The sequence below is a fragment of the Gracilinanus agilis genome, chromosome 4, assembly GCF_016433145.1.
Source record: "Gracilinanus agilis isolate LMUSP501 chromosome 4, AgileGrace, whole genome shotgun sequence".
In the NCBI taxonomy this organism is placed as follows: domain Eukaryota; kingdom Metazoa; phylum Chordata; class Mammalia; order Didelphimorphia; family Didelphidae; genus Gracilinanus; species Gracilinanus agilis.
The window spans coordinates 506011952-506031601 of record NC_058133.1 but is presented as its reverse complement, the minus strand read 5'-3'; the positions used below and the strand labels follow the sequence as shown (position 1 = coordinate 506031601).

The window sequence follows — 19650 nt, the reverse complement described above, 5'->3', positions numbered from 1 at the left end:
CTTTCCTTTCCTTTCCTTTCCTTTCCTTTCCTTTCCTTTCCTTTCCTTTCCTTTCCTTTCCTACTGCCCTGTCCTGATAGAAGGAATCTTTTTATTCAGGGAATTCCTTACAACAATGAAATCATAGGTACAGTCATGGATTAAAGTGATGGACTCGACTTAAGGAGGCAGAAAGACATGAATGTGAATCTTACTTCAGATGCTTATTAGTTCTGTGAACCCCCCACAAGTCACACAACTTGAGTTTCCACATTTGTAAAAATGGGAGAAAAATGGCACCTATCCCCCAGGGTTGTTTGAGTTTCAAATGAGACAGCATAGATAAAATGCTGTCAAACTTTAATCACTATGTGTTGGTGGTTATTATTATTGTTGTTGTTTTTGTTATTCCTGCTCCAATCTCTGCAGGACCAGGACTTGATAAGTTGGCCAAAGGAAGGCTTTTTAAGGATAAGAGTAGGTTGCAGAGTCAGGAGGAACAAGGGAGGGGTTCAAGATGAGAGGAAGAGAAGAAGAGAAGATGTGAAGAGAACTTGGATCACCTTCTTCCTTGATTTTACTGAGGGGAAAAGTGAGCTTCTGAAGAAAGATGTCTCCCCCAAGGCCCGAGAGCAGAGAATCAGGAATTGGACGCATGTTTCTTGATCCTAATTCCAGAGCCTTTTCCACCATCTGACTGCAAAACAGTCTAGATCAGAGAGAGGAATCAGGCAGGCTTAGGAACAACCAAAGGATTCAAGCCCCAGTTCTGTCAGAGAAGACTGTGCAGGAGATTCTGGAGCCAAAAGCTCAGGGCCAATTCCCAGCTTCACTTTGGTGACTTCCTTCTCTGGGCTCAGTTTCCAGACTAGATGCTTCTTGTTAAGGTACTTTCAGCTCTAACAGCCTATGGCTCTACTTCAAAAAGGATAAAGGGATTTCTGACTTCCTCTTCCTCATCCCACACAACCAACCAATCCCATCAACCCCTGCCCCAAGCCTTGTCCATTCTCTATCCCTGATAAGTCTCTTTGGTCCCATTGCTGTTGGGTTGGTGGTTCAGCCTTTCATCACTCCTTCTCTGAATGATTATATTAGCCTTCTTGTCACTCTCCTGTTCCAAGCCTGAGTCCAGTTCTTGATCTTGCTATTCAAGACCCCCTGGCTCCAACTTCTCTTTCCATCTCCATTTCTCCTTCTACTCTTCTATGTGCTTGAGATATACTTGGCATTTGGGTCCTGAACATGTCCAAAACTTTCCCACCTTTGTGACTCTGATCATTCCGTTATCTACACTGAAGACAGCTTTCCTCCTTCAAACACCATCTGAGAAAGGCTATTCTTTAAAAATCTTTTTAGGTTCCTAAGAATCATCACATAAATGATAGGCTTGTGGCTGGAATTGGACTCCAATTCCTGGAAGTCTTTATGGTTGGGAATGCCAAACAGAGTGACCCTGCCCAAATTCCTCTAGGTCCTGGTTTTTTTTTTCTTTTCTATTATGAACTTAACAGTGATCAACAATCAATTCTTAGAAAACAAGGGCTGGGAGCAGTTAGGTGGCTCAGTGGATTGAGAGCCAGGCTTACAAATAGGTTCAAATCTAGCCTCAGACATTTCCTAGCTGTGTGACCCTGGACAAATCACTTAAACCCAATTGTCTAGCCCTTCATTCTTCTGCTTTGGAACCAATACTTAGTATTGATTCCAAGATGGAAGGTTAAGGGTTTAAAAAAAGGGAAAAGGAAATGAAGGCTGATACCTGGGTTCTGTGTTGGAGCAAATGCCTCATTTCTCAGCTCAATCCTTTAAGGCATTCATGATAAACTAACAGCTGGGACAGCATTATTATTATTGTTTTTTCTTTCCTTCTTTGAGAGGCTCCATTTCCTTTGCATATTACCCTCAGTTTAAAGAGCAAAGAGAACATGAAGGAAATTCTGCCACAGTATCTTCAGGGTTAAATTTCCTATACTCAGAATTACTGGTACCTATCATACCATTTTTTAATGATAAATATGTTCACCTGACCATCCAGAACATGTTCTTTTATATGAACTCTGGCCTCTTTCTTCATTCTTTTTAACTCATGTGCCCTCCACATGGCATAGTTCCTGAATGACCTAGAGCAAGTAGACACAACCCAGGCCAATTTGGAACAATCCCAGTCTCCAAGAAGCAGACTCCCAACTGCATGCTGTAGAGAACCAGAGTTAAGGTGACCTGGTCTTGCTATCCTCCTGTAGAGCGTGGCAGAGATCGCCCCCAAAATGAGAGGAATAAATTATATTCATAGAGTGCCCTAAAGTTTGTAAGTGCTTTATGTATGTTATCTCATTGGATCCTTAGCGCAGTCCTGTGAGATGGGTGCCAAAGACATTTTTGTCTCCATTTCCCAGATAATGAAATTAAGTCTTAATGATGTTGTGGCTTTTCTATGGTCATATAATTGCTGTCAAAGGCAGGATTTGAACCCAAGTCTTTCAGATTCCAAATCCAACAGTCTATCCACTCTCTACTCTCATAAGGAACTAGTGGGCAGAACTGTAGGCTTTAGCTCATCACTTAGGATTGGCAAAATCTATGGGAGATAGAAACAGGAAAGAATTTCAGAGGACAGGATAGTATCCAAGTTCACAGCCTTATGGGTGGCTGGGTTCCCAGGTTGGTTAGAGGAAACTTGGCTTGGAACCTTGGAATATCAATGGAGACATGAATACATGCCACAATAAAAAAGGATAAAGGTTTGGAGAGGCACATTACAAAGGACAAATAGTCATTCCCTCTACTTCCTCGTGGCCTTTTGATCTGTGCAGAATTACTTGGCTGCAATTCCCTGTTTGAGGTCCCATTTATCCTTTGGATGTTCCTGAGAAACCTTGGCTTCTGACCCATCTGGCTCTTGGTTCATGCTTACTAAGATTCTGATTTGAACTTCTTTTGTTCTCCCCCTCAGCTCTGGAGATTACCTTCATACCGTCATTACAACCCTCTTCTCTGACAGAGAATATAATGGTATTAACTTTTGGCTACCACATCACACTGTTGAGATATATTGAGCTTGCAGTCCACTAAGAATCTCAGGTCTTTTTCAAAGAATTGGTGCTATCAATTTCTTCAATGCACATGATGGTCATAAGAATTCTTATCATATGGAACACTTGATTCTCTTTGCATTATTCATAAGAAATATAAAAATATTACATATGATGAAGACTTGGCACTCATACCTTAGGGTCTCTTACTAAAGATTAAGATGTAGAAAAATTCTATGAAGAACTCCATAGTATCCTCTAAACCAAGTCAACACTGACATTGATAACTGGTGAGTTAAATGCAAAAGTAGCCCTGGGGAAGAGGCCAGAGAATGATATACTGGGGGAAATGGTTCAGGATTTAGAAATGAAGAGTCCAAATGCTGGTAGACTACTCAGAATTCCCAAGACATCATCATAAATCATTTTGTGTATCTTAAAAAGCAGAAAATGGCTGGTTTCCGATATGGAAGCCACTTCTGGATCAAGTGTTTATTGACATTCAGTAAGGGCCAAAGGCTAAAGAAGAGAGGCACCGTGGACAATTACAACAGGGTATGGTCTGTGCTGGTAGAGGGAGATCACGGACTGCTGATGTAATGATTCATTCACAAGTTACTGATGCTAACAACATAGAAGAAGAGATATTTATTAGGATGATCAGCGTTTTCTTCAGAAGTTTAACAGTATAAAGCAAGTGCCATCCATAGTGAGGCAGCCAATGAGGCTACATCCCACTAATGTGCCAGGAAACACTTGAACCCCATGCCAAGTGGAGAGACATGAAAGCTGGGAGCAGCTCTGGTCTAGAGTCTACAGCTTTAGACCAGGTGATGCCAAGAATATTCCTAGCTAAACTAAAGAGAGAAAAGCAAGAGAGAATATGGTATATGGCAGTGATGGTGAATCTTTTAGAGACCGAGTGCCCAAACTGCAGCCCTCATGCCACATGTAAGCCCCCTACTTTGCCCCAGACAGGGGAGGAAGGAAGTGTTCCCATTGGGTTGCTGGGTAGAAGAGTGGGTGATGAAAAATTGTCCTCAGGCACAGTGGAGAGGGGGATCAGAGCAGCCCCCTCTGGCACATGTGCCTTAAGTTCACCAACACAGGTATAGGGGATAGAGCAGTAAACATGGAGTCAAGAACTGGGTATAAATCCTGATGCAAACATTTACTAGCTATGTGACACTTCTCTGTGCCTCAGTTTCCTCATCTAAAAATGGGAGAGGGGTCATTGCACTTGATCACTTTTAAGGAACCTTCCATATCTTATACAATGAATTAGGGGAAGGAATGAATATGTCAGCATTCTTTTAGTAATCTACTTTCATCACTAATAACAATGGAATAACTAACTTTGAATTCTTACAAACCTCAATGTGCCATCTGAGCAAGAAAAAAAATGAAAAACAAGTCAAGAAGGCAGCTAGACCAAATATACACTGAATAAACTAATGCTGGAGGTTATAACATTTGAAAAACATTGAAGGATTGGATTTCAAGATGTCTGAAAGAGGGGAAGATACCATATGATTAGTAAGAAATCACAGATAGGGCAGCAGCTATGTGGTTTAGTGGATCAAGAACCAGGCCTAAAGATGGGATGTCTTGGGTTTAAATCTGGTTTCAGAAACATCCTAGTTGTGTGATCCTGGACAAGTCACCTAACCCCAGTTGCCTAGCCCTTACTCCTCTTCTGCCTTGAAACCAATACACTTTTGATTTTGAGATGGCAGGTAAGGGATAAGAAAAAGAATAGAAATCACTGATGGCAGAAAAAGGCATTAAAAAGATAAACAACTGCCAATCCATGATCCTATTTGCTCAGCTTTCTAAAATCTTTCTGAGAATGATCTGTACACCTATCAAGTTCATGCTTTATGAAAATATGAGAGAGGAACAGGCAGATTTTTTGTAAATTATTTTCTACAGTAGACTGCATTTTCACAGTCACATGATTGACTCAGTAGTATTCATTTGTTAATCATCAGAAATTATTTAAGTAAAATAAACCACAGCCCTAAAGGCTTACTTCTCCACTCAAATCAAGATTACACAAAATTCTAACACTCTGATGGCAGAAAGTGAAGAAGAATGAGAAGTCTCTTAATGAGCATGAAAGGAGAGAGTGTAAAAGCTGCCATAAAGCTTACCATAAAAAAATCCCAAGATTGGGGTGAAGTAGGAAGCTCTTGAATTGAGAGGCAAGTGTAGAGATGGGAGGGTCTGGGTTCAAATGGTCTCAGACACTTCCTAGCTGCGTGACCCTATGCAAATCACTTAACCCTCATTGCCTAGCCCTTACCTCTCTTTGCCTTGGAGCCAATGCACAGTACTGATTCTAAGAAAGAAGGTTAAGGGTTAAAAAAACAAAACCTGAGATCATGGCAACTTGATCTCATCACTTCCTAGCAAACAGAAGGAGAAAAAATGGAGGCAGCATCAGATTTTTATATTCTTGAGCTCAAAGATCACTGTAGATGGTGACTGCCCCCAGGAAATGAAAAGACCTTACTCCTCAGAAGGAAAGCTACAATAAATCTAGATCACATACTAAAAAGCAAAAACATCATCTTACTGACAAAGGTCTGTAGAGCCAAAGCTATGGCTTTTTCAGAAGCAATGTACGGCTGTGAGTTGGACTATAATGAAAGCTGAGTGCAACAGAATCAATGCTTTAGAACTATAGTGATGGAGAAGACTTTTGAAAGCCCCTTGGACAGCAATGAGATCAAATCAGCCAATTACTTAAAGAAACTCATTCAGATGATTCACTGGAAGGTCAAATCCTAAAGCTGAGGCTTAAATACTTGGGTAACATAATGAGAAGACAGGACTCATTGAAGAAGATGCCAATACTGGGAAAAGTTGAAGGCAAAAGGAGATGGGGATGACAAAGGATAAGATGACTAGATAGTGTCATGGAAACAAAGAACATGAGCTTGGACAGACTTCAGGAAGTAATGAAGGATGGAAGGGCCTGCTGTGCTATGGTCCATGGAGTCTGGAAGAGTTGGACATGACTGAATGAATGAACATGAAAAATTATTACCACATGATCCTAAGAAGCAAAGGTCTCTCATGAAGGATGTCATGCAGTGTGGAAAAGCTCATCCCTCCTAGTGTAATCTGGAAAAACCTTTGGCTTATATGCCTCAAGACCACTTTGGTAGTGTCAACAGGCTGCTCTAATCCCTCTTTCCCATGCTGTCTCTTCCCATCTGTCTCCCTGCTCTGTGTGCTGGGGTGCTTCCAGTTAAGCCTTAATGCACCAAAACAAAGGACCAATACTTTTCCAGCATCAAATGGATCATCAAGCTCTTCCATGAAGTCAGAATGCTTTAGTCAAAGCACCGAATCCTAGCACCCCATAGACGGTGAAGCTTTGATTGCAAGATAACACCATCCAGATCAAGATAAGAACTACTCTTTGAAGAGATCCACAACCTCTCAAAAGATATCAGCCTAATGATGTCTACAGGAACATAAGAAACCTAGAGAAAATGTCATTGGCCCAGAAGATAAGAGGTAGGTGGCTGGAGTGGCACCTCCACTTGGTACTCCAGCACCTTGGACAGATCCCACTGCAGACCAGAATTGGAGGAAGGAGAAAGTGAGCTTGCTTGTGTTTAGGAAATTATACTCCACTTCCAATGATACTGACTGACGCAATACCCCATCTTTCTTCTGAAGATGGTAGGTGACTTTGCACAATACCTCAAGAATCAAAACTGTGGGCGACAGTCCAAAAGACAAATGGAAATTTATGGTAGGTGTAAACAGCTTGTGATACATCTCCACTGTTGACTTGCATGCCTGAAGGGTTATAAAGGATGTCAACCTGGAAATATATGTTTGGAAAAGGAGGTTGGCTGCTTATACAAGAAAAACTGAGAGCTATAGAGCAGAAAGCCCAAGTGTGGCACCGGTATGGTGACATGGAGAACTACCTAAAGAACTTAGATGAAGGCCTCTGACATGTTGGGCTTGTTGTCCTCTATTGAGGACTCAAAGATAAGGATGAGAATCCCACAGGATTAAAAGATATGAATGAACAACAACCAATCATTTCTCAAGCACCCTACTAAGCTCTGAGGCTTCAAAGAGAAAAATTAGACACAATTCTTGTTCTCCAGGAGCTCACATTCTAACTGGAGGGGGTGGGAGATGGGGGAGGAGACAACATATATGAGGTTTCAGCTACAGGTCAGATGGAGATGTCCAGTCTTTATACTTCCCATTTCTGTTGATAAAACTATGTTTAGAGTAGGGGCAGAGCAGCTAGGTGGCTCATCAGACAGAGAGCCAGGCCTGGAGACATGTGGACCTGGGTTCAAATCTGAATTCACATTTCCTAGTTGTGTGATCCTGGGCAAGTCACTTAACCCCAATTGCCTAGCTTTTACCACTCTGTTGCCTTGGAACCAGTACAATACACAGGTAGGTAAGGGTAAAAAAACTCCAAAAAAACTATGTTGATTTCTGATGCTGAACCATTTGATAATGCCAAAGATTATCGTGGTAATCCATTCATCTTGGGGGTCTTCAATAGCTGTGGCTACTGAGGTGACAGAGGCTACTGTACCCATAGAAGAAGTCATCAGGTTGAATCTCTATGTCAAATCTTTCCTTGGACTCTAACTTCTGGGGCCAGGCTAGAAGTAGAGCTGGTGGTCTGGTGGTTGCTGCCTTGGGCTTTCCTGGGTATAACATTTATTGGTTGGTGGTAGTGGTGGCAGGGATGTGTTCACTAAGCATTTACTAAATGCTTGCTGTATGCTAGGCATTAAGCTGGGGAAAAGGGGTGGAAGTGAGGGGGGAATTCACAGATTAAAATGAGGGGACAAATAGCTCCTGCCTTTAAAGGACTTAGATTTTACTAGAGTGACTTACCCATTTAAGATAAATTGAAAAGGTGGAGAACACTAACAAGGATGAAGGGGTGGGATTCTGGAAAGGCTTCCTGTAATTGAGGTGCCTCAATTTAGCCTTAGGTAAAGTTATTTCTCCTTCATTTTAATTTTCAAAAAAACAAACCTCCCATTTATCACACACATTGTATTTACCAAACGTTGGGCTGAGTAGATGTCAGGTTTCTAGGAGGCAGAAGTGAGGAGCTGCTAGAGCCGTGCATTCTTAGGCATTGGAACGATGTGGACCAAAGTGGGAGAGAAACTGCCAAGTTTGGGGAGCAACAAATTGGCCAGTCTGGCTGGAATCCAGGTCATCAAATTGTAATGTGGTGTTATTTTAAGTGTAGGGGAGAAAAGGAACACCAGTGATTCTTGAGGATGTTGATCTGTGATCCCTGGGGGATAGTTAGGAGAGCTCCCTGAACAGAGCGAGTAAACCACACCTGCTCTACCACAGCTGAAATTGGGTTGGAATCCATGTTATGAAGGGAGGGAAAGAAAGGTAACCCATCTCCTTTCTGCCTATTGGAGATCACCACAACATCTTTAGAAGCTCAGGCTCCTTTCAGCCACATGAGAACAATAGGGTCTCAACATCTGATTCTCATCTGTAGCACCTTTGCCCTGAGAGCTGATCTCACCAAAGCCTTGGAGGAATCCAGGCTTCCTCCTCTCCAAGGCATTATAATCCTTTGGGGTTTTCCTCCCCTTTTCCATCACCTCTCCTCCCTATAAATCTCAGACATGGGCCCCTTCCTCTCTCTGCATATCAGTTCCCCACCCCCTCCAACTTCTTTGGCTTCTCTAAATTAAACACATTCCAGAGCAGGACTTGGAGTCACCCAGAGGCTAAGAACTGATACTTCCCAAAGGCATTTCCACCAAGGGTCACCATTTACTTCTATTACCCAGTTATGCCCCTCCCACACTGGGAGATGTGTGAGTGTCCAAACTACCATCTCTAGGATTTGACAGTAGATAGGGAAGGAATTCTCCAAATTGGTATAACCCAGGAGAACCTGTGAGTCATGGGAAAACATTAAAACAGCTTGGGACTGGCCATATAGTAGTTATTTAAGAAATACTTGATTCAGTGGGCTTAGAAACCACTACAGTGGTCGCTGGTCAGAAATTTAGTGCTAGAAGGGACTTACTGGTCCCTGAGTCCAGTCTCCTTGTTTTATAGAAAAAAGATAAAGGCAGAAAGGTCACATAGCTACTAAGTGTCTGAGGTGAGATTCGAACCCCGGTCTTCCTGACTCCAAGCTACGTGGCTTCTCTGGTCTCATTTTGGTTAGTTGTCAGCTAGTCATGCATCTGATATAGGCTCTCCTCTGTGATCAGGAAGCTTCCCTGAAAACTCTTTTGGTTGCAGGCTGCTTAGACAACTCAACCATGCTCTTTCCCTCTCCTGACATGGCTGCCATCTTCCTGCTAGCTCTTATCACCTTTCACTTCAACTGTGGCAATTTCTTTTGAAGTGGTCTCCCTTCTTCAAGCCTTTCTCTTCTCCAAACCGTCCTCCACACAACTGCCAAAAGGTCTTCCCTTAAGTGCACATTCTACTCCCCTCCTCGGCCAACTCTAGTGGATCTCTGTTGGTCTAGGATAAAATTGGGAATCCTTCTTGGCTTTTAGAGCCCTTTACAAACTAGCTCCTAGAAGTCCATCTCTGTGGTTTCATTAAATGTCCCCTTCCACTACTCTAAGGTCCAGTCAGGCTGAATTTTTCTATGCTCTTCACATAGAATATTCTATCTCCCATCTCTGGGCTTTTGCACTGGCTGCTCCTCATACCTGAAATGCCCTCTTTCATGACCCCATAGAATCCTTCTCCTTATTAGAGTCCCAGATGAAGCATTATCTTCTACAGAAAGCTTTCCAGATACCAACAGCAAGCGTTCTTCCTCCCTAACTCTCATATTTACTTGGTGTTTATAACCTATATCTTCCCTGATAGAAAGTAAGCTTATTGAACACAGGGATGGCTTTACTTTTGGCATTGGCATTCCCAGTGCCTAGCACATAGTAGGCATTTAATGCATGTTGACTTATTAGACATTACGCTCCAACATACAAATAACTATGCCATTTAACTGATTTGGGGTGGGTACTCAAAGCATTCGTCACTGAGTGACAAAAGGAAAAATGCTTAGTGCTGGTGCACACAGAGGGGCCACTCGAATGCTACAGGAAAGTGACTTTCCAGAGCCCATGTTTCCTCTCCAAAGAGCGGTTATTACTTCCCCTACCATAATCGTCCATGTCTTTGCCATTGGAGAACACTATGGGCATGGGATGGGTAATTAGCTGTACAAATGGAACTGATTTATTCTGCTGGCTCAGACTATATTACCAGGAAATTATTTGCATAGTGTTACATTATTTACATATGGGAAACTAGGCTCCCATGTGCCATGGCTACTGCATTCTCCTCCCTTCCAACCTGGGCTATCAGCACCATGTGCTGTGGCCATCCTGCCCCCAAGGGGCGTGTAAGGAAAGCCTGGGTCCTGTTTTCATCCCATCTGGGTGCTATCCTAGGGAGCTAGGGCCATTCCATCTCCCAGCCCCAGGGAAAATGAAGAGGTCAAAGGCTCATGCAGGGAACTGTAAGCTGTGCCATCAGTGTGCAGAGAAATATTCTTCCAGCCATCACCAAGGAGGATGGAATCATTGTTCAATTTTATGAAAGCTTTCTATGCTATAGTACACCAGCAGCTGTTTTCCATCTCTGCTGAGGTCAGGATAAAAGGGAAAAGGTTTAAGATACAGCAAAAGGGACTTAAGTTAGAGATAAGAGAGTGTGCCTTGAATATAAAAATTGTGAAATACTGGAAGACATTACCAAAGGAGGATCACAAACAGCCTTCTCCTATGATTTCAGAGTGGGACAGACTCCCATCTGTCTGGGGGTAATTAAGGTACAATCCTGGAGGAATGGATATAGGAGTCTAAAGTCTCCTCCAGCCCGTTCATTTTATGAATCATGCAGGGTACAACCCTCAGCCCCGCTGCAGCCCAAAGCCATTTTGCTTGGGCCAGACTATGATGAAGGTTAGTGACCTTGGCACAAGAGCTGGTGCAAGATATATGCCTTTTGGAAGCCTCTCCAAATGCCTTTTCAAGGACTGGCTGTCCTCTTCCACTGGCTGAATGAATCATGGCGGCAGGTAGTCTCTCCCATTCTATGGGATTGATGGAAGAAATGAAATCATCTAAGTTTTTATAGAAGAATCCTAGACACCTCCAGAAAGCTGAGAGGGTGACGCCATCCCTATGACCCACCTTGGTAAGTCCTAAATCCAATATAGCCTAAAGCCAATATAGCTTAAATCCAATAAATCCAATATACTCCCAATGCTTGCACGACTGCATTCAGCCCTCACTACTGAACCCTCCCAACTTTCTTTCCATCCTCGGGTCTCTGCTGAAGCTGTTCTCCCCAAGGTCGCCAGTGACTCCTTAGAGCCAAGTTCTAGCTTCAGTCTTTGTCCTCTCTAATCTCCCTTTTGGTCCCTTTTGCCCTCTTGATCTTTTCTCTTTGCTTGGCTTTTGGGACTCCTCAATCTTTGGGTTTTCTCTTCCCTCTCTAACCCCATTGCTTTCTTGTTTGTTCACTGTTGTTGCTGTTGGGGTTCCCGAGGTTAGGAACTTGGCTTTTACATCTCCTGTTTCTTTAATCTGCCCTCAAGGATCTCATCCACTCCCATCTACTTCTATCTGGATCCATCAAACAAGTAAGCATTGATTAAGTACCTACTATGTGCCAGGCAACTTTAAAATCTCTTTTCCTTAAACCCTTGCCTTCCATCTTAGAATCAATACTATGTTTTGGTCCCAAGGCAGAAGAGCGGAACAGACTAGGCAATGAGGGTCAAATGACTTGCCCAGGGTCACACAGCTAGGAAGTATCTGAGGTCAGATTTGAATCCAGGACCTCCCATCTCTAGGCCAGGCTCTCAATCTCCTGAACCACTAGCTGTCCCCACAACTTTAAAATTTTAATGCTTAGCCTTGACTCATCTCTGGAATACTAAGCTTTCATCTTCAGTTTCCTACCAGAGATGGCACCCCAAACTCAACTTGTTTATGAGCAAATAGTCTCCTTTTACTCAAACCTGCTCCTTCTGACTTCCTTGTTTTTGTCACGATTCACCTAATCATTCATGTTAGAAACCTTGGTATTGGTCTTAGAAATGGGCGAGGAAAGAGTCCATCAGTCTTCAAGTCCTCTTGACCACCTTACTGATAGCGGCACACTACCTGCTCTCCACTCCCCTCTTTCTATTCTCACTGCTCCCACTGTAGAACAGGTCCTCGTTACCTGCCAGTGTGTCTGTCATCATCTCCTAATAAGAGGCCTTCTTATCTAAAGTATGTTCCTCTTTCATCTGTCCTTTTCACCAAGGCTTGATTAATTTTCCTCATTCAGAGATCTGGTCAGTGTAGTCTGTGGTGTCTAAATTCTGACTGATCACTGGGGAAGAAAGTAGGAAGAAGAGAGGCATGTTGGTATTGCTGTATGCTCATGCAGTTTTTGTTTATAATCCTATTTTTTAAACCCTCACCTTCTGTCTTAGAATCAGTACTGTGTATCAGTTCCAAGGCAGAAGAGTGGTAAGGGCTAGGCAGTGGGGGTTAAGAGACCTGTCCAGGGTCACACAGTTAGGAAATGTCTAAGGCTAGATTTGAACCCAGAATCTCCTCTCTCCAGGCCTGGTTTTCTATACATTGAGCCACCTACCTGCCCCTATCATTATTTTTATCATTATTAAATTGTTAAATTATTTAAACTATTTTTATTAATTTTTATTTTATTATTTATTTATATTTTTTGTTATTTGTTCTTTTTATAATTTTATATAATTTTATTTTTATTATTAAATTTAAAATTATTAAATTTAGAATTAAATTAAAATTTTAAATTAAATTAATTTTTTTATTTAAAATTAAAGTAATTTAAAAAATTTAAATTAAATCTCATTTTTTTTATAAACTCTTATCTTTCATCTTAGAATCAATACTATGTAGTGGTTCCAGGGCAGAACAACAGTTAGGCAAAGGGAGTTAAGTGACTTGCCCAGGGTCATACAGCTAGGAAGTGTCAGAGGCCAGATTTGAATCTAAGACCTCCCATTTCCCTATGATCATTTTTATTACTTATTCATTCATTCATTCATTCATTTTAAAAAACAAACCCTCTGTTTATTAAGGTTATAAGTATTAAAAAGTTTAATGGAAAGGTTAAAGCAAGAAAGATTCCTAAAAAACTAATGGGTTATTACGTCCAACCACCCAAACTCAAGGTCCTTCATAGGACCTGCTTCCATCTGGTAAAAGCCAGACCTACTCTGTTCTCTTTACCTATCCTCATTTTTAGAGGAGTCTTTGAGAGTCATTCACAGAGGAAGGGGAACTGCATCTGGGAGAAATAAAGAAGTGGGTGGTGTCTTTGGGAGAACTGGAAAGCCCGCTGGCCCAAGGAGCCATTCATTGGCACAGTATAGCTGATGAGTGGAGCCCTAAACCAGGAGGATGAGTCTGGGAAGAAAAGCTAAACAAGGAGCAGGTGGGGGCCTAGCACAAGAGCAGCTGGGTGGGCTGGGTCAGGGAAATTCAAACCTGCAAAATAGGAAGAAGAGTTTCCATCATTGAGGATTGAGTTAAAAGGAAAAGACTTGATCAGGGAAATCTTTCTAGGAGACCAGGCAAGACTAGGAAGAAGGACAAAGTGAGGGAGAGATCCAAATTCTCAGGACCTGGGGTTTGGAGGTATCCAGATCAGGAGAGGATGGAACAAAAGGATGGAGAGAGAACTGGGACTCCAATAGAAAAGAGGCTTTATTATCTAGAAAGTAAGTTCCTTGGAGGCAGAGACTGTTTCCTACTTAGCATAAAGGTGCCTGGAGAGAGTGTGTTCCTAATAAATGCTTGTTTGTAGATTGACCTCCAGATCAAGGGTATAAAGCAGGAGGCTTCTCTAGGGCCATGGGCAGCAGTCTAAGGTCACCTATCTAGAGTTATCTGCCATATGGCTTCTTTCTATGTCATCCTGTTGATAAACATTTATTAAGTGCCACATGTTAGGCACTGTGCTGAGCACTCAGCAATTATTAATGATCCTGAGCTGTCCCCAGCAAATGAATGGCACCCAGGTGGAAGAGAAAAGAGGGAAAAGCCCTTCGGGTGAAGGTATTTCATTTCCTCTCCAGTGAGAGACCTGATTGATATCAGAACTCATGTAGATGTCTGGTCAAGGAACGGCATCTTCCAATTCGTTCCAGTTTTCCAGGAATGCACCAAATTTCATCACGAGGGAAACAAGTGATCTTGTTTCAGCAGCAGTTTGGATGACGGAGAACACTTGAGAGATGAACCCTACATGTGTTTTATCTTTAAAGGTTCAGTCGTTTCAACTACTTTTCTTGGGCTGGCTCTCCGGTTTCGTGTTGTTAATCTTCAATTATTGTTTGAAGATAACTTAGCCCTTTTTCCTCTTCCAGAAGAAAATCATAAATGTCTATACGGTCCAGGAGACTTTGGAGACTGCCTTGTTTCAGACTGAAAGATGACACCAACCATAACAGAAAGGGCTCTTCCCATTCTGAAACAAGCTGTAAATTTAGTATCTCTCCTCAGTGATCAGTATTTCACTGGGAAAGAATTCCTTTAACAAGATTCCAAGCCCAAAGCCAAGGCCGTTGGGGCAGCGAGTATAGTCAGGCTGAGTGACCAAGGAATCTCCAGGCTTCACGTGGAGATGGTGATTTATTCTCCTCTGCAACGTTTCGACCCTCACCTCCTCTTCGGGGATGGAATTTGGACCCTGGGAAGGACCGTGAATGCCAGTGGCCTTGAACCTTGGATGGAATCTTCAGCCCTGTCCAGAGTCAATACTTACTGATGGCAATCGTGACGTCTAGTACCCTGGACTGGCTGCTCAGAAGGCCAGGGGTCCTCTAGGAGGACGTAATAGGATCATTTTCAAAGATGGGAGGGTAACAAAGAATCATTTCTGCTTTCAGGAAAAGAGAGAGTGAGCCTAATAAAGGGAAGGCGATCTTTCTGGCATTCAGGGCTGTTAGAGAGTTGAAGAGGTGAACCAAGGAGGAGGTGGCATGTCTGTCTCTAGAGAACTTTAAGAAAAGCAGCCTCATATTCATTCTCTTCTTTCTATTGCTTGGGGTGGAAAGCTTACTCAGTAATTTTTAAAAAGTCCTTATCTTCTTTCTTAATAACAATTCTAAGACCAAAGAGTGGTAAGGGCTAGGCAATTGGGGTTAAGTGACTTGCTTAGGTTCTCACAGCAAGGAAGTGTCGGAGGCCAGACTTGAACTCAGGACTGGCACTCTAGGTAGCTTTTGTGCTACCTAGCTGCCCCTCAATAAATATTTCTTAAATGTTTGTTGACTCGCTGTCTTGCTCTTATCTTTGCTAGCATACTTCCACATCAGTGTCCCAAGCCTTCGATTTTTCCCACCTCTGATCAATCCTTGCCATTGCCAGGAATGTTTCTAAAGGATCCTTCAGACCAGATTACCTTCTTGCCTTTTCCCCCTCACTCAGAAATCTTTACTGGCTCCACCACAGCCCATTAAATAAAGCACAAATTCCTAGGTGTAACATTCTAGGCCTTCCACAACCTGACCCCAACCTTTCCTTGCAGGATGACCCACCAGGATTTTCCCTCATATTCCCTATTATGTCCAGCTAGACTGGACTCTCCCACTTCCGTAAGCCCACTCTGGGCTTTGCTTTCTTCCTCTTTTTGCAGATATCATCCCTTCTTCCTAGCAGGCCCATGTAATAAAATGGATTCTCTCTTGTTTCTTTTCCTTTTTTCCTTCCCTCCATCAGACCCATTTCCAAAGAGGGAAGCCTGAACCCAGTGCCAAAATGTCAGCGGTTAGCACGACACCAAATGAAGTAAATGTACTTCATAGGAGGAAATGTTTCTTGTACTTCCTTGGAAAAAACTGAACTGTCTAGAAATTGATCATTCCCCAAATAGGGTGAATATGGCTTATTGGACCCTTTTCTATGCCTGCGTTGGAACAGAAAAACTTTCAAAGGGGCACAATTGGCCCAACTCCCTCACCCAGTCCTGGGCAACCTCACCTTGGAAAATGCCTCTCACCCTTTGGGACTGTGGCCAGCTTCAGCATGGATAAACGCTATTCCACAAGCATTCATTAAATACTGGCTGGGTACCAGCCGCTGTTCGAGGCACTGGGATACAAGACAAAGATGGAGCACTCCCTGCCCTCGAAGAGCTTACATTCTACTGGAGAGACAGCGTGTACCCAGATGAGTAAATACAAGGAAGGAGGGAGGGAGGGAGGAGGGAGGGAGGGAGAACTGCCCCCTATTTTCAAAGAATAAGACCTTTCTGAAAGGAAGTTTTATCTTGCCTTTCCCATTGCTTCTTCCACAGCAAGGCTGTCGAAATCTAACTTTGCTATGGTTGGATTAAATGAATAAAACAAACAAGCAAATAAGTCAATAGACTTTAGGTAGTAGTTTGAGGTAGGTGATATTACAATCCCTGGGAAGGTTTGCATCTAATATAGGATCATTTTTTATTTTAAAGAGTCATCATTTCCATTTGAGGCTTGATCTGAGTTTCGAGCCTCTCTCTTCTTTCCTTTGTTCCCAACGGCCAAGGAATGCTCCCTACCCCAAAGGAGCTTCTGAAGCCAGGGGCTCCTTGAATCCCCCATTGAAATGAATGGGGCAAAGTCATTCTTTTTTTTAAACCCTTAACTTCTGTGTATTGGCTCCTAGGTGGAAGAGTGGTAAGGGTGGGCAATGGGGGTCAAGTGACTTGCCCAGGGTCACACAGCTGGGAAGTGTCTGAGGCTGGCTTTGAACCTAGAACCTCCTTTCTCTATGCCTGACTCTCCATCCACTGAGCTACCCAGCTACCCCCAAAGTCATTCTTAATCAGGTTTAATCTGTTTTCTTCATCTAGATATTGGAATCCTTTGGTTGGACATGGGATTTCAGGGAGGGACTGAGAGAATGTTGGACCACCTCCTCCTTAGGGATTCACCAATTAGACATGTCTTGGCCATGTATATGGCTTAAAAAATCATACAATTAGAAACTTAGAACATGAAGTTATAAAGAGTGAAATGAATAGTACCAAGAGACTATTATATAGAGTTATAGAACTAATATTTGAAGAATTACTTGTGAATGTTCATCTCCAGAGAATGAACTGAAAAAAATGAAACACAAAAAGCACAATCTGTCTATCTATCTATCTATCTATCTATCTATCTATCTATCTATCTATCTATCTATGAATTTTTTTGTATCTTTTCTATAGTACAGGGAGAGGAGGAAAAGACTGAAACAGACCTGGAAATAAATGAATTTATAAATAAATGAATGAATGAATGAATGAATAAATAAATAAATAAACAAACAAATAAATAAATGAATGAATATTGGGTTGGGGCAGGGAGGGGACTAAGGATGAGAGAGGTCAAGTGACTTGGTTCAGAGTTGCATGAATAGCAACTGTCAGAGGCAGGATTAGAACCCAGTTCTTCCTGCCTTCAAGTCCAACACTATCCACTGCCCAACTGAGCTGCCTCATTACCTTAACCAGAGAGATCCGACCTAAAATCTTAAATGAGATGCTAACTTCAATGAATCCCTGTGTTGCGCTATCTTCCAAGTTAGGGCTTTGGGTCATCGTTGGGATTCTGAACCATAAGGGCAAAGCTGGAGATTCCTGGGAAGCAGAAGGCAGCCTAATCCAAAGCCAGAACAGACAAGAGAAAAGGGAATCCCAGATGGAGGGCACCAACAAATCCCAGAGGACAAGTTCCACTTGTTTTTCACAGGTCACTGACTTCCTAATTTTCTGTGGGTTGACTAAGGAAGAACATAATTTGCAATTTATCTTAGTCTGACCCTGGGTGTCCTCTATTCTTCTCAGTCAATGATGGTTTTTTACTTTGTGGGAATCAGTTACAAGGACACAGCTGCCCCATTCCCTGGAGGAGGATAGAGTCACAGAAGAGAGCACAATTCCTGGCACACGTGATTGTAATAAAAAACTCCAGCTTCCTCAAGGAATTACCAAGTAGCCAAAAACAAGCCTGTAAGGAAATCCCACATCTCAGGCTGGAAGACCAAAAGAAGAATTCCAAATTGAGCTTGTTTTAGGGAGAAAGTCTATAGTCAACTGACCTCAGGAGCAGAGCCAAGCTCCTGTAGGGATGACTCCTCCTCTCATTGAAGAGAGATTTCTAACTCACAACTCAGAGTTGACTGAATATTCACCCAACACTGGGAATGACCCAGCCCTGCTAAGGGACCCAATGTAAGGTCTATGTCTTCAGGGAGTCCAGAAGCTCAACTGGTTTGGGTCACTCTTGGACCATGTCTATTATCTTAAGGACTGTCATCAAATTCTCAAAATTAAATGAACATCAATTCATTTTAAGTGATATAGATATAGATAGATAGATAGATAGATAGATAGATAGATAGATAGATAGATAGATAGATAGATAGATAGATAGATAGATAGATAGGATACATAGATAGATAGATAGATAGATAGATAGATAGATAGATAGATAGATAGATAGATAGATAGACAGATAGACAGATAGACAGATATTCCATATAGCTTATGCCTCTTGATTGTGGGTGGGTGGAAGGGCCAAAGGGCAGTCAACTGCCACAGGATAAAAAAAAAAAAAGAGTGACTACTCCAGAAAGTTAGGAATCTCTAAGCTAATGAAACATCCTTATTCTCCAATGATCATACCCAAGGGGGAAGCCCAAGGAGGAAGCCCTAGTCTCTGCACATCTTGGTTCTTCAGCAGCCCCAATTCCTGAAAACCTATTAAAAGCACCAGAATGGAACATGTGGCCAGATCAGGATAAGGGAATTAGAAATGGAGTTGCAGAGTTCTCTTCTGTAGTCTGAGATTCAGAATTAGAGATGAGGAGAGAAAGAGAGGATGAGATGTTCACAGGATGTCTGGTAGGAAATATTCACTGAGTAGTTGGAGATCCATGATCAGTGAGGTATCTTTATAGAAATGTCCATGTGAGGGGGAGGCATTTTTACTATGGCAGCCCTTTAGAGTACCCTTTACATTTTAACTGCATGGATTCATGTGGTTCTTTTATCCCCAAAACCAGTGTAAGGGGAAGAGATTTCTAAAAGGAGAGGTCTTCACCTCCACAGAAATAGATCCATATCAGAAAAGCCCTTGATAAGCCTTCCTCAGTTGTTTTGTGCAGCTTTTTCTCATCTTTTGCAGTGCTCATTCATGTTGCCAATGATACATATATGTATTCATATATAATTTTATATGTTATATATTTTAAATATATGTATAAATATAAATTTAAATATACATATTTTTTAAAGTTAAGCTTCTGAGGACCATAAAACTAAGCATTCCGTTTGACCACTAGTGTCTGAATCCCAAAGCAATCAGAGATAAGGGAAAAGGACATACCCGTTCCAAAATATTCTTAGTAGCTCTTTCTGTAGTGGCAAAAAATTGAAAACTAAAGGGTTGTCCATCCCTTGGGGAATGGCCAAAGATGTTGTGGTATGTGGTTGTAATGGAATACTGTTGTACCTTGAGAAACAACCAACAGGATGAATTCAGAAAATCCTGGAAAGATTTATATGAACTGATGCAAAGAGAGGTGAGCAGAACTAGAATAGTGTATATAGTAAT

General features: G+C 42.1%; 1 protein-coding gene across 1 annotated transcript in view; it reads right to left on the bottom strand.

Annotated features, from left to right (window-relative positions):
• COL26A1 (collagen type XXVI alpha 1 chain) overlaps nt 1-19650 on the bottom strand; it is a 271604-nt gene that overhangs the window by 68976 nt on the left and 182978 nt on the right. The window contains exons 5-7 of the mRNA XM_044675635.1: nt 10643-10664; nt 10353-10378; nt 2969-2974 (exon numbers count right to left, since the gene is read on the bottom strand). Of these exons, the coding sequence (XP_044531570.1) occupies nt 2969-2974; nt 10353-10378; nt 10643-10664 (54 nt within the window). The remainder of the gene's footprint in view (nt 1-2968; nt 2975-10352; nt 10379-10642; nt 10665-19650) is intronic.